This window comes from Mandrillus leucophaeus, unplaced genomic scaffold (assembly GCF_000951045.1).
Source record: "Mandrillus leucophaeus isolate KB7577 unplaced genomic scaffold, Mleu.le_1.0 Scaffold1109, whole genome shotgun sequence".
In the NCBI taxonomy this organism is placed as follows: Eukaryota; Metazoa; Chordata; class Mammalia; order Primates; family Cercopithecidae; genus Mandrillus; species Mandrillus leucophaeus.
Genome location: NW_012099310.1, coordinates 98,129 through 112,535, shown reverse-complemented (window position 1 = coordinate 112,535; position 14,407 = coordinate 98,129). Strand labels below are relative to the sequence as shown.

The 14,407-nt window shown below is 53.5% G+C and overlaps 1 protein-coding gene across 1 annotated transcript in view; it reads right to left on the bottom strand.

The window, feature by feature from the left end:
- Positions 1–14,407, bottom strand: part of NINL (ninein-like) — an 85,327-nt gene that overhangs the window by 22,070 nt on the left and 48,850 nt on the right. The window contains exons 12-17 of the mRNA XM_011992878.1: positions 13,883–13,993; positions 13,255–13,335; positions 6,527–6,659; positions 4,734–4,840; positions 3,525–3,808; positions 661–1,701 (exon numbers count right to left, since the gene is read on the bottom strand). Coding sequence (XP_011848268.1) covers positions 661–1,701; positions 3,525–3,808; positions 4,734–4,840; positions 6,527–6,659; positions 13,255–13,335; positions 13,883–13,993 — 1,757 coding nt within the window. The remainder of the gene's footprint in view (positions 1–660; positions 1,702–3,524; positions 3,809–4,733; positions 4,841–6,526; positions 6,660–13,254; positions 13,336–13,882; positions 13,994–14,407) is intronic.

Below are 14,407 nucleotides of genomic sequence, written 5' to 3'. Positions count from 1 at the left end.
AGCAAAAAGTTATTGTTTAATGGGTATACAGCTTCTGCTGGGAACAATGAAAAAGCTTTGGAAGCGAGGGCTGTGCGCAGTGGCTCACGCCTGTAATCCCAGCACTTTGTGAGGCCAAGGTGGGCTGATCACTTTTGAGGCCAGCCTGGCTAACATGGTGAAACCCCCTCTCTACTACAAGGACAAAAATAGGCCAGGCTTGGTGGCAGGCGCCTGTAATCCCAGCTACCTGGGAGGCTGAAGCACAAGAGTATCTTGAACCCAGGAAGCGGAGGTTGCAGTGAGCAGAGATTGCGCCACTGCACTCCAGCACCAGCAACAATGCAAGACTCCGTTGTTGTTGTTGTTTTTTTTTTTAAAAAAAAAGGCAGCAGGAACTTCCTAACACCAAAGGCGGGACACCAGGGCAGTCACAGCTGCCCCAAAAGGCCGTCCTGCCCTCTCTCTGCGCAATCGTAGAGCACCAGATGACCGTGGGATTCCGGAACGGGGCTGGGCTCACAACTCCTACTCAGGCTGAAGGGCTACACAGCCCCCATCAGGGGCTGCGAGCTTGTCGGCAGAAAGGACCATGCAGCACGATTAGCAACAGGGGTCAGTGGGTTAGTTCTGCTTCTTTGGTTTTAAGTTCTTAGTTTTAAGAACAAGTAGAAGCCAAACCTGTCATTCTCTCTCAAATCTACATGTTTCTCCAGAGCCCGGACGACGTCTTTCAGATGTAGAAGTTTGGTTTCCATGTCATCCTTCTCTCTCTCCAGCGCTGTTTTGGTCTCTCCCTCTTCCGGGGCGGCAAGCTGCTCCTGCCTGGAAGCCCGTGGGTCCGCAAGCTGGAGGTAGGATGGCAAGGACCCTCTCCTGGCGACCTCCACGCCGTGCTCCTGGCACGCAGACTCCAGGGCGCCCTCGGCCCGGGCCTGGTCCTCCGAGGCCTGCCCCTGGGTGCCCCTGCTCCAGCTTCGCGCTCGCTCTTCCTGAATGGCCTGTGGCTTCTCAGCCTGTCCCCTGCGCGAAGCGGCCAGGCTCAGGGGTGACTCCCACATCCGTGGCTGGGTTTGCGAGGCGTCCCCCTCTGTTCCCAGCAGAGGCAGCTCCCGGGGTCCAGGCTGCTCCAGCCCCACAGGCACACCGAAAAGCTCTGGCTCCTCTGGGACAGTCCCCCCATCCACCCCACAGGGCTGTACGTGTGACCACCTCTCTGAAGGCCCGTGGGATGCCGGGGCAGGGGCGGGGGCCAGGCTCTTCCTGGCTTCTGTGTCCTGGGCTTGCCTGCAGCGAGACCCGGCTCCTGCCGCCTCCTCTGACTCTCCGCCATCGCCTGGGGTCAGCCAGGCCAGTGGCCGCTCCCCATAGCCCGGGCTCAGTGGCAGGAGGCCACGTGCGCCCTCCCGGCCACTTCCTGCCACCAGCCCTTCTTTTGGCAGGGCTCCCAGCATCTCTGCTTCCCGGGAGAGCCCGTCCACTCGCTTCCCACCGCCAAGCTCCAACTCCTCCTTGAGGGCCAGCGATGCGCACATCTGGGCGCCCTTCTCGCTCGCACACTCCAAGTTCAGTGCACTCTCCAAGTTCAGCTGCTCCGACCTCCGGCTCCCGCGTGGCAGGGGTCCCTGCAGCGGCTCCTGCAGCTCCAAGGTCAGGTCTCTGCGAGCGGGCAGGGCTCTCAGCCCCAACAGCTCTCCGCTCAGCTCCGCCTGGGCCTCTCTCCTGCAGAAATAGAATCCTCACACACCACAGCCCTGCCTCCCCCAGCCCCTCTCTCGGGTTTGAAAAGTCTGCCCAGCTGTTTCAATGGCTGCGACCTCTTCCCTCTGTGGCTGGCTTTCTTTATCCCTCCTCGCCTCCCTCAGCCCCAGGTTCAACCTATACCCTGGGCCCTACTTAAGAGTCCACAAGAGGATCTGCCCCACGGGGCGAGGTTCTGCACGCGGAAGCCCAAGCACGAACCCTTTCCATGTGGAGTGTTCATATGGAAGATGGCCGCCACCAAGCAGGACCCGGTTGCAGCCCCTCGGCCATGCAGGTCGCGTTCTAAGCCCTCACAAGCTCCCAACTGGACAGGGCAAACATAGGACATGGCCCACACTGCAGTGGGTTCTACGGGATCGCGCTGGAGACCCAGAGCCAAAACTGTCCCCTAAATCCCCAAAGCTGCTGGACCTTGGGACCTCTGGCGGCCCGCAGGAGAGTCCAGTGGAAGTGAAGTGAGGGCCTGCAAGACTACAGCACCAGGAGGGGTATGTGGTCCATGCCTGGCCAGGGCAGGGGAGCAAGGAAGTAGTCAGAAGGGGCTCCACCTCCAAGCATTGGCAGATCGGGAGTCCTGCAGAGTGGGGACAGCAGCTCCCCAGGAGCAGGCTGCCAGAGACAGCTAGGCCTGGGGGCCAGGTGCACAATGGCCTGGATGCTGAGAGGAGGGGGGCTGCTCGTGCCTGCCCCTCTGTCCCCATTGGGGTCAGCAGGGACTCTGACCCAGTCTCTTACCACAGGCTCTTGGCTTTAAGGGGAAATAGCTGAAAGCCTGGGGAGGCACAGGATGGAAAGATGACTTTTTTTTTTTTTTTTTTGAGACAAGAGTCTCACTTTGTGGCCCCGGCTGGAGTGCAATGGCGAGATCTCAGCTCACTGCAACCTCTGCCTCCCAAATTCAAGTGATTCTCCTGCTTCAGCCTCCCGAGTAGCTGAGATTACAGGCGCCTGCTACCATGCTCAGCTAATTTTTTGTGTTTTTAGTAGAGACAGGGTTTCACCATGTTGGCCAGGCTGGTCTCAAACTCCTGAGCTCAAGCGATTTACCCGCTTTGGCCTCCCAAACTGCTACGATTACAGGTGTGAGCCCCTGTGTCCGGCCGGAAAGATGACTTTCTATCTGTCAGGCTGGAGGTGGCCCGGTCAGTGTGGTGGGAGGGCCCATCCTCTTCTAAGCCAGGGCCAGTGCTCTCCACAGGACAGTGGGTGCCAGCTGAGCAGCAGCCTGTGTGCGATGACCAGGCACTTCCTCTCCTACCTCACATGCCCCCAACAAGAACAGACGCGGTCACTTCACATGTAGCCCACACCAGAACACACAAAACACCAGTGCAGGCTTTCTGTAAGCCTTCTCTCTCGCTTGCACACCTGAGCCTTTTTGGGACTCTCACTAACCCCAGTTGGCCATCTTTCCCATTGTTCAGGGCTTCAGGCCTTTTCCCATTTCCCCACATGCTACCCTGCCTGGCCCTGGAGAAGTGGGCAGCTCTGAGCAAGGGAGGCGATGCTCCTGCCAGGCACGGCTGAGGCAGAGGGTACAGAGCACTGGGCTGTTTCTACACAGTGAACGGCTTCACGGCCCATGCTCCAATGTATATTTTAAATTTAGAGCCAGAATCCTCGTGCCAGGACCTGTTCTTTTGGCACTCACCCATCTGCCCAGAGGAAAACCACCCAGTCAGGAGGCACAGCAATTCTGAGTTGTTTCCTAAGTCTAATTTCAAATTTTGGTTCTTGGCAAGAAACCCCAGACTTGAAATCTCGAAAGAAGCCAGCCGGACCTGATCTGCCGCAGGTGGCTCTGATGCCGCAGGGCCAGGCCACACAGTGCCTGGGTGCAGCAGGGCGCCAGGCCCATCCGCTCAGGCTCGGGGTCGTGGGCTGTGTCCTGCAGCTGCTCCTGCAGGCCCCAGATGACCTCCTGAGACTTCTTGTGGAGCTCCTCCAGGTCAGCCTTCTGACCCTCCAGCACGCTGACCTCACGCCTGCGAGCCTGCTCCATGTCCTTCCTCTCCTTCTCAAAGTTCCTTTTCAGTGCCGCAATTTCCCTTTCGTAGTGATTTACCTAAAACGAGAAACAGGAGCCCCATGGACCAGGAGGCCCTAAAAATGATCTGGCTGTTGACACAACACAGAAACACGAAGCCGTCTGGCACAATGTGCAAAGACCGGCATCCTGGCCCGCTGAGGTGCCAGGGTGTGCTGAAGGGGACAGTGACATGAATGCTGGTGGTGCTCCCCAGGGCCTAGTGAGGTGCGAGTCACCTATTCCCCCTGAGGCAGGGCGGCAGGCAGGGACAGGAAGCTCAGGGCTCACTAGAGTATCCGGCCGAGCACTGCAAGGGACGCAGAGGGTGACTCTGAACAGTGTGGAGACCCTCAGTGGAAGGAATACCATCCAACCATGGGTGGGCAGGGCTCATCGGAGCTTCCAGTTAATCCTTCAGGGATCCCCAGGGCATGGCCGCAGGCAGCTCCACCTAGCTGCCACTCAGACGGAGGAACTGGACACATGACAAGTCGTGGACACTGTCCCTCAAAAGCCACCACAGTCTAGGAACAGAACAGGGCTAAGTTCATCCTGACAGCTTCATCCAGGATGGCCCTGGCCTCAAAGCCACTGAGCTACCTAGGGGGCAAATGCCAGGTCGCTCAGGCTGGGAGCACAGCCAGTAACTGATTCCCACCCGCAGACCGGCAAGGAGGGCTGGCCACGGCGCTGCCTCAAGTGTCCCCTTGTGACACTCCAGAGCATCACACCATTCCCTTCCCATCAGTTATCCTATGTCCTGTGTCCTTCCAAAGAGGGTTCGGGCAGCATGTCAGTTTTATTTGCATTTCCCTACAAACTTACCTCCTGACAGGGGCTCACAATGAGACAAAGGATTCCGGGGCAGACACACGTGGAAATGTCAGTGTGGCCAAGTAAAGCTGCCCGACACACAGCAGCTGCTCCCAAGGGCCCCACAGCCCCACAGCCCCACGCTCACCTTGGTCTCCAGCTGGGTCCTGAGGTCTTGGTAATGCTCCTTCACCTGCTCCATCATCAGCTCCGTTTCTATACTCACTGGAACAGAATTACCCAGGAATGAAATGCCTGCGAACAAGAGGACACTTCCGTTTGTCACACTGAGGATGCCACGGGGGTCCCTTCTAAACCTTCCAATCTGATATTTGGGCAGCATCCATGAGGGGCAGGCGGTGCTAGCCGTGAGGATGACACTGCGCCCTGAAAGTCAGCACTCCTCAGTACGCAGCATTCGGTTATTTACAACACTCAGAGATGAGAATAGGTAGCTCCCCACATCATTCACAGGAGCCCCTTCAGTCTCTAAAATACGCTGCGCTGTGGTACATTTACTGCACCCTAAATCCTGTTTGCTGAAGATGTCAGGGTCATGGAGGAAATGGAAGGATGGAGTGGGCTATGGCACAGCAGATCCCCGGTGGGGCAGAGCTTTAGATGATGTGCAGATGACCAGAGCACTGTGCACAGAGATTATCTATTTAGATAACCTTTTCTTGGTGGCCCTATGTTATTATTTAATCACACAAAAATGATGCCAGGTTCTGAGAGGCAAGTCTGGCACACTAACCCCTGCTGGAATTAGTGCTCTGAGGCTGATGGGCAGGGAGGTGTGATGGCCAGCGGCGTCCAGGTGGGACATCAATGGGGCTACGGACCCACAGTCACCACCCTGGGTGCAGGCAATCCTGGATATGTGTTTCCGGGATGGGTGGCCGGCAGGGTCTTGCTCCTCCCTGCAGCTTCCTGAGAGTCTGCCAGCTGTCGGGGGCTGCGCCTTGGGAGCCTGACTCCAATCCAGGAGCCAGCAAGGGAGGGGGTGCCTTAGGGGTCCCAGGAGGTCGGTCTCATATGCACAATAGCCCCCACTAGGCTCCCCTAGGAGGTTCCCATATTGCCCATTTTTTAAATTTTATTGAGTAAACAGTTTCAGGGCAAAAGGAGAACTCTGAAGTTCTCCCAGGGTTACAGATGGCAGCAAAATCTTCTCTGAGGGGCTGAGGTTCCCATGACGGGGGAGCGAGGGAAGCAGCTGGGACTGCTGGGTCCCCATGGGCTCCTGTCATAGCAGTGGACACGGAGCCACATGCATTGAATGCTGCTATTGGGTGGGCAGAGGCCACCCCATCCTCCAAAAGGAGCACTGCAGACCTCAAGGGCGGCTGCAGCACCTGGACCCCCATTCTCTCTGCAGAGGAGCCAGAGACACTTCGATGTGGGTTCTGGGGCCTCTGGGTCCGTGGAGTTTGTCCCAATCCCATTGGCTGGGAGCACAGGGGCACTCGGTCAGGTGGGGCCGCTCCCCTTGGTGCCTGGTGCCTCCCTGCCTCGCTCAGACTTGGGGGGTGGCGCCAGCTACCACATCACACAGAAGCAGCAAGGGTAAGCCTGACAGCCTCCGTCTGAATAGGCCTGAGTACTGGGAGGCCGCAGCACATTCACCGGGATTTAGCTCTTCAGTCTCAGCAAATACCGTGTCACTGAAACAGCTCTCAGATGTGGGAAGAGCTTGGACCAGACCTGGGGCTGCCCAACCTCAGCCTCCCTTCCTCCTCCCTCTCCAGGTGACCTTCCGTGTTGCAAGGTCACCCTGTGGCATCACTGGATCCTCCCTGGAAAGACCCTGCAGAGCAGACCACCTCCCTTCAGGTCACAGCAACATCATCATCTTCATCATCTCCACTCTCCTTTCCTGGCTCTGGGCCTCGGTGTCAACAGCAGGCCTTGGGTCATCCCCTTCCAGGGACGCGCTCCTACCTGCTGGGCCAAGTCCAGAGAGCTGCCGTCTGCACCCACCCGGGCTCCATGAGGGGCTGTGCTGGTTCTTGGGCAGCCGCGCCCACAGGCCTTCCAGCTCAGCTTGCAGCTCATCATTGCGGTCCTGCAGGTCCTGCGGGGACAGAGTCAGACACCTCCTCTAGCAGCTGCAGCTATTCAGCCCAGTGAGATGGCTGAGCTGGCCTCCAGGAGGGTCCCCTGCAGGTGAGGTGCACTGTGAGGTGACAGCCTGTTGCTTCCCAGCTTCCAGCAGGAAACCATCTGGATTTTAAGTTGCTAACGACATGGTGAGACAAGCCAAAACAAAGGTCCTTTCTTGACTTTCTCTGCCCTACATCACTTTTAAAAACTTCTATTTTTACTTTATTTATTTAGAGACAGAATCTTGCTCTGTTCCTCAGGCTGGAGTGCATTGGTGCAATCTCAGCTCACTTTGGCTGGAGTGCATTGGTGCAATCTCAGCTCACTTCAGCCTCCTCCTAACAAGGTTCAAGTGATTCTCCTGCCTCAGCCTCCCAAGTAGCTGGGATTACAGGTGTGCACCACTACGCCTGGTTAATTAATTTATTTATTTTTGTGTTTTTAGTAGAGATAGGGTTTCACCATGTTGGTCAGGTTGGTCTCAAACTCCTGGTCTCAAGCGATATGCCCGCCTCAGCCTCCCAAAGTGCTGGGATTACAGGCGTAAGCCACCATGCCCGGCCCTTACATCACTTTCTATCACTGGATATATGGGAGGTACCCAAAGAAAAAAGCAAGGCGGCTACTGGGGAGAAATGTAGAAAATGCAGAGTACGGCTGGGCATGGTGGCTCACATCTATAATCCCAGCACTTTGGGAGGCTGAGGTCGGCAGATCATGAGGTCAAGAGATCGAGACCATCCTGGCCAACATGGCGAAACCCCGATCTCTACTAAAAATACAAAAATTAGCCAGGCGTGGTGGCGGGTGCCTGTAGTCCCAGCTACTCAGGAGGCTGAGGCAGGAGAATTGCTTTAACCCGGGAGGCATAGGTTGCAGTGAGCCGAGATCGTGCCACTGCACTCCAGCCTGGTGACAGAGCGAGACTCTGTCTCAAAAAAAAGAGAAAAGAAAATGCAGAGTACTGTCACCACCAGAAGCTACAGTCTTTGTTGGAGCCACAGTGGTGCTGCAGTGTGCATGTTGCATGTCAGGCAGTGCCCTGGGTAAGGGTAGGATTCCTTCCTCAGTGGCTGCTGAATTTGCAAAGGGTTCTGCAGCTTTAACCACCAAAGAAGAAACCATTTGCTTCAGATCATATGCCGCAAAGCAGAGAAGAACATGTCAGAAAGAAAGGATGATATTGTTAAGCAGACACTGGAGCAAGTGGAGGCCGCGTGGGTGACGGGAAGGCTAGGACACCGTGGCAGCGTGATGCTAAATCCAGGGAAAATTCTGATGAAGGCAGGATATTTGCACGGTCTTAGAGTGTCTCTCCGCTGACTGTGTATTATTAATAGTTGCAGAAAAAATGGTGATTACAGAGCAGAGAAACCAGGTGACACCTAGGTTGAGAGATCAGAAGCAACACCAGCGAGCGGGGCACATCACCACCCACGTGCTGTGCCAGTCGAAGACGCACAGCCTCAGGGCTGTGAACAGGAAACATCAGAAACGCACAAAACGAGAACGTTGCTATGAAAAAGCGAGGAGGACAACATTCTTCAAAAATATCAATGTCATAAAGACAAAGAAAGGAAATGAGTCAGAGTAAAGGACATTAAAGAAACCACCCGGCCCTGGGTGGACGCACTGAGGGAAGCGGAACGCGGCCAGCAGGTAATATGTTGCTTCGATGGCAGTTCATGAAGCTAGCAAGCATGCCTCAGTCATGGAGAAAATATTCAGTCGGGTGTTGGAAAACTTACTCTCCGGGAAATAAAAGCCCTCACTTGTGGCTTTTACAAATTTCTGTGGTTTAAAGCCTGTGTCAATTTGAAGCCTACCAAAGGCTTAATAAGCAACGTGCAAATCCTTGAACTCTGCATGATCATCTGTAGCAGCAGGAAGCTGCACAGCACTGCCAGCAGAACAGGAGGAAGCATTTCTTTTTTTTTTTCTTTTGAGACGGAGTCTGGCTCTGTCACCCAGGCTGGAGTGCAGTGGCGCGATCTCGGCTCACTGCAAGCTCTGCCTCCCGGGTTTACGCCATTCTCCTGCCTCAGCCTCCTGAGTAGCTCGGACTACAGGCGCCCGCCACCTCGCCCGGCTAGTTTTTTGTATTTTTTAGTAGAGACGGGGTTTCACCGTGTTAGCCAGGATGGTCTCGATCTCCTGACCTCGTGATCCGCCCGTCTCAGCCTCCCAAAGTGCTGGGATTACAGGCTTGAGCCACCGCGCCCGGCCTTTTTTTTTTTTTTTTTGAGATGGAGTCCTGCTCTGTCGCCCAGGCTGGAGTGCAGTGGCACGATCTTGGCTCACTGCAAACTCCGTCTCCCGGGTTCACGCCATTCTCCTGCCTCAGCCTCCCGAGTAGCTGGGACTACAGGCGCCCACCACCACGCCCGGCTAGTTTTTGTATTTTTAGTAGAGACGGGGTTTCACCGTGTTAGCCAGGCTGGTCTCGATCTCCTGACCTCGTGATCCACCCGCCTCAGCCTCCCAAAGTGCTGGGATTACAGGCGTGAGCCACCGCGCCCGGCAGAGGAAGCGTTTCTTAGGAAGTGCACACAAGCACTGGGCCGTGAAGGGTCAGGATGTGCGTATCTGATCCTCAGATGCTAAATCACAATGTTTAGTATCTTTATGGGTACTTATACACTTTTTTCTTATTAGGTAATGTATTCATATTCGGAGAGAGTTTTCATATATTCTGGATCCAAGTCTTTTATCAGATAAATACATAATTCACAAACATTTACTCCCATTTGTGTCTTTTGATCAATGGGTCTTAATTTTTATTAAATCAAACATTATTATTGTAAAAATCTATTATGAACTAGGCTTTAGAAGGTATAGTAAATAAAACTTGGATGTCATGAAGATCACAGCGTTTTCTCCTTTTCTCAGTGGATTCTCCAGTGTTTTGTCCAGGGCCAGGTGCTGCCTTCAGTTGTCCTGTTCCTTTAACGTCCTTGACTCTGAAACATTCCCACAGCCTTTCTTTGTCTTTTATGACATTGATAATTTTGAAGAACACTGTTCTTCCTGCCCATTTTTCATAGAAATGGTCTCATGTTGGGGTTTGCTGATGTTTCCTTTGGATTACTTGAGGCTGTGGTTCAGAAATAACGATGTCTACATGTTCACACTCACACCAACAAGCCAGTAAGCAGGTATGCGAAGGCAGAGCCAACGGGGTGAAGTGTGAACAGGTGCATGTGGGTAAAAGGTACACAGACAGGTGTTCTGTGCACTAGTTTTGTTTGTAACTATGAAAGTTTGAAATTGTTTTCATATAAAAAGTTTTTTTTTTTTTTTTTTTTTGAGACGGAGTCTCACTCTGTCGCCCAGGCTGGAGTGCTGTGGCGCGATCTCCGCTCACTGCAAGCTCCGCCTCCCGGGTTCCCGCCATTCTCCTGCCTCAGCCTCCTGAGTAGCTGGGACTACAGGCGCCCGCTACCTCGCCCGGCTAGTTTTTTGTATTTTTTTAGTAGAGACGGGGTTTCACCGTGTTAGCCAGGATGGTCTCGATCTCCTGACCTCGTGATCCGCCCGCCTCGGCCTCCCAAAGTGCTGGGATTACAGGCTTGAGCCACCGCGCCCGGCCCATATAAAAAGTTTTTAAATATTCTAAATGTTAGTTTGAAACAGACAAAAAATATCCAAAAAAAGGAAAGGGGAAATAGCTGAATAAATAGGTTAGCATTTAAATATAAAATATCTCTGCTGTTTCAAAAAATAAAATTGAAAGAACCCCAGATGAAAAGAATAGCATGTCTTTAAGTAACAGAATCACGTTAAAGAAAGAAGAGTTTTACATTTGAAAAATCCAGGGCACTAAAGGAACCTATTAATGGCAGGTTATCTCTAGGTTCTGAGTCTGCTCCAGCAGCTACAAGAGGAGGAAGCTGGCAGCCCACATGCAGCTGCAGTCCTAGCAGCGCACTGTCTGGATCCCATCCGCACGGCAGGCCCCACCCACCCCACACACACCAGTCGAGGCAGAAGGAAGGTGACGCCGCTCACCACACGCAGGATTCTCAAAAGGAGAATGAGACGTGCAGGGAATGATGGCAGGGTGCCCAGATGGAGGCAAACCACAGACAGGAAAGGGGAAGCACAGCCACTGAGAACGCAAGCTTGGGCTCACCTCGATCCTCTGGGGTTGCAAAGCAACGTGTGGCAGGACAAAGTCAGGGTCACTTTACATGGGAGGGAGATCATTCACAGTGAATCGAGAACAGACCCTTAAAATCGAACAACAATGCTTTATCTGGTTCTCTGACTATAGGGCAGCCCATGACTTACCAGCTTCACAGACATATTTTCTCCATAATACCTGTTCAAATTTCAAATTTCACATCGATTGCTCACTTAACAATGACCATCACAGTATCCCCAGAAACAATCACAGATTTTCGGCATGGGGTGATGTGGCCTTAAGATTCACACATGGAAAGAATGAGCTGTAACGAAAACCAGTTGTGCTGTGGCATCACCACCCAAGGAAACTACAGATTATCCACCGGGTAAAATTAAGTCAGTTTCAGATCATCACCTGTTCATATAGTTATAAACTATGGTTGCCCAAGTTGAAAATTTTTATTAAAATTATTATTAAAGCTAACTTGCAGGAGAAATGAATGAGTGAACAGTAAGCAAGCTCTACTGATACCTTCAGATATTTTTCTCATTTTTGCTGGGTGGGGGGGAGCGGATTATACAGGGTCTTAAATGGCTGTTATTTGTGGATGCAGGTGACTTATCTCTGTTCACCTGGCAATGCCGCCTGGAGAGAATTCCATGCCTAAAATCATCCGCTTCCATGTTATTTTCAAGCCTATACAGGGTTCTGTTAGAACAACAGTCATAACATGCCCAGCCATTCCTGATGCTGAGCACTTGGCTGGGTTCAGTGCCTACTGTTACAACTCGTTTGGACCTAACCCTCTGTACGCCAGGATGTAAGAGGGGCAGCTGGGTCAACAACTGGGGTTTTGACAGTGAAAAAAATGTTTCTGTGTAAGTTTTGCATAAATTAACTTTTGGTAAATTAAAACCTAACAAGGAGTTGCCTATGAAAGAACTATGTGGTGAATGACTAGAGATAAAGTAACTTTTCTGTATTGTTAATAATAAACCCAACTCAACTCTAGTTTGTTTTCTTCTACACAGAATTTTCTTCAAGAGGATAGGTCCTGTGGGGTGAGACCCACGGGGAGCTGGCTGGGCCAGCCATCGGCTCATCTGCGAGGCGGCCTTCAAGGCACTGGAACCAGGCTTTCCTCACAGAACCATTCTTGCAGATCTAGGGAAACACCTGAGCTTTAAAACATTCCACGGTCTCTGCATGCTCAGGTGAGCAGGGAGGGAAAGAAATGGAGGCTTTGGAATGCCCCAGAACCTGGCAGCTTGCATTCAAAATGTGCCAAGGAGGGTGGTGGTCCAACTGCAGGCTCTGAACCTGAACAATCAGTCACTCTGTGTCCGACAGAACCAGAAACACAGGCTGTGAGGGTGGACGTCCAGGCCTCCCAGCAGCCCACACGTGGCCCAGCGGGGCAGATGAATGTGTGGCACGTTGAGGTGTGAAGTGACTTCTTTGTGCTCATTCTCTTTTTTTGTGGGGGGAAGGAGTCGCTCTGTCGCCCAGGCTGGAGTGCAGTGGCGCGATCTTGGCTCACTGCAATCTCCGCCTCTTGGGTTCAAGTAATTCTCCTGCCTCAGCCTCCTGAGTAGCTGGGACTACAGGCATGCACCACCACACCTAGCTAATTTTTGTATTTTTAGTAGAGATGGGGTTTCACCATCTTGACCAGGCTGGTCTTGAACTCCTGACCTTGTGAGCCACCGCTTCCGGCCTCCTTGTGCTCATTCTCTTTCGGGGCACATGGCAGTTCCAGATGCTCTGCGTCATGTGATATCACGAGGGACTGACGCAGCAGCAGGTTTGAGCATCCCGTCCTCTGTTGGGCTGGCCAGTGAGGAGGCTGGCAAGAATGCAACACCACAGCACATGCCTGGCTAGTTTGTCTTTCTTTTGGAAAACAGCTATGTTCCCCAAAATAGGCTATTTATGCTAACCTATCATTACATTATTATTCTTAAATAAATTAATAAATTTAAAAAATTTCCACTTTAATTTTTACCATGGTAAATATTAAATTTAATACACATAACCTACATCAACAAAAGCTCTTTGGGGTCCTTGAGAACATTAAGGGTGTACGCGGGTCCTCCTGGGTTTAAGATTCATTCACCGCGTCCACTGCGCCCTGCACTCCTGTGTCTCCAACTGACAAACGGACACGCGTGGCAGGTTTGGCCCAGGAAAGCTAAACATGAACAACAGAAGACGACAATGCCCTGCATGGTGCCTGGACACACAGAGGTGGCCTTCAGGATAGGTGGCAATGAGAACCAGGGAACCCTAAGTCTAGGAGTGTGGCAAGGCCATGGTCGAGAACGGCCGCAAGCAGAGGCTCTCCCTGGAGCAGACACTCCTGCGTTCCTGTGAACCACCTGCGTGTGGAGACCCAGAGCCTGGACATGAGACTATAAGGCAGACAGAGCGGGGCACGTACCCGGCACTTGAGTTCGTATTCCTTCAGGACTGCTGCGAACCGCTCCTCCTGGGCCAGGAGCTCTGCACTCTGTGGCTCCAGCTGAAAGTCAGACACGCAGGAAGTCACAGGTGGGCCTCAGACAGAGGGGGGACCTGCTTCTCCAGCCCCTGGGCTCCAAGAACCTGCCCAGCTTCCGCCAACACCAGGCGCTGCATCTCCAGGTACAGCCGCCATCCCCTCTCCTTCTCCCTACTCCCCCATCTAGAAGGTCACAAGGCAGAAGGATTTTCCAGATTTATCTAAGGTGGCCACACTCATCCCTGGAGCCCAGACCCTGGCCCTGGGCAGCCCCTCTCCCCGTCCTCCTCCTGAGGTGACAGCCAGGGAGGGCCCCGCTCTCCCTCCACGCCCCCCACCACTGAAGCTGTCGCTAGTGAGCAGTTGTGCTGCGCGGGCAGACAGCCCCCCACATCGTCACGCAGAGGAAGCAGAAGGAAGGCCTCACGCTGACTTTCTCTTCATTCAAAATTTTAGGAGAATACCGAATTCCGTTACCTGCTGCATCTCTCCCCCGCCACCCCCGCCACCCCCACTCTGCCCAGCAGGCCCTTCCCTCTGGAGGCGCACTGTCAGCAAAGGGACGCGCCTTGTCCTTCAGCACAAACTCCAGGTCCTTCTGCAGCTTCAGGGCCAGCCTCTCTGAATCTGAAAGCTTTTCTGCCACTTCCACAATCTCCTTCTGTAGGCGACTGTTTTCCTAGGAGACACAGGCCAGTGGCTCGTCAGGCTCCTGCAGGACGGAGGGGATGTGTGCAGGATGTAGGTGAGAGGCTTGCTCCCCACAACACTGGGCATCAGGAAAGAACCCCCACCCGCCGCTCGCGAGGCAGCTGGTGCTGTGCAGGCGGCTGTGCCGGGGATGGCCCCCAGCCTCCCAGGACAGACCCCAGAGCCCACCCAGACTGTGGCTACCCCATCGTCTTCACTTCTCTTGTCCCCTCCCTTACTCTGTGCTCAGAAAGGCCATGAGTCATACAAGAAAGGGTGGGGAGCTGGGTGCAGTGGCTCACGCCTGTAATCCCAGCACTTTGGGAGGCCGAGGCGGGCAGATCACAAGGTCAGGAAATCAAGACCATCCTGGCTAACATGGTGAAACCCCGACTCTACTAAA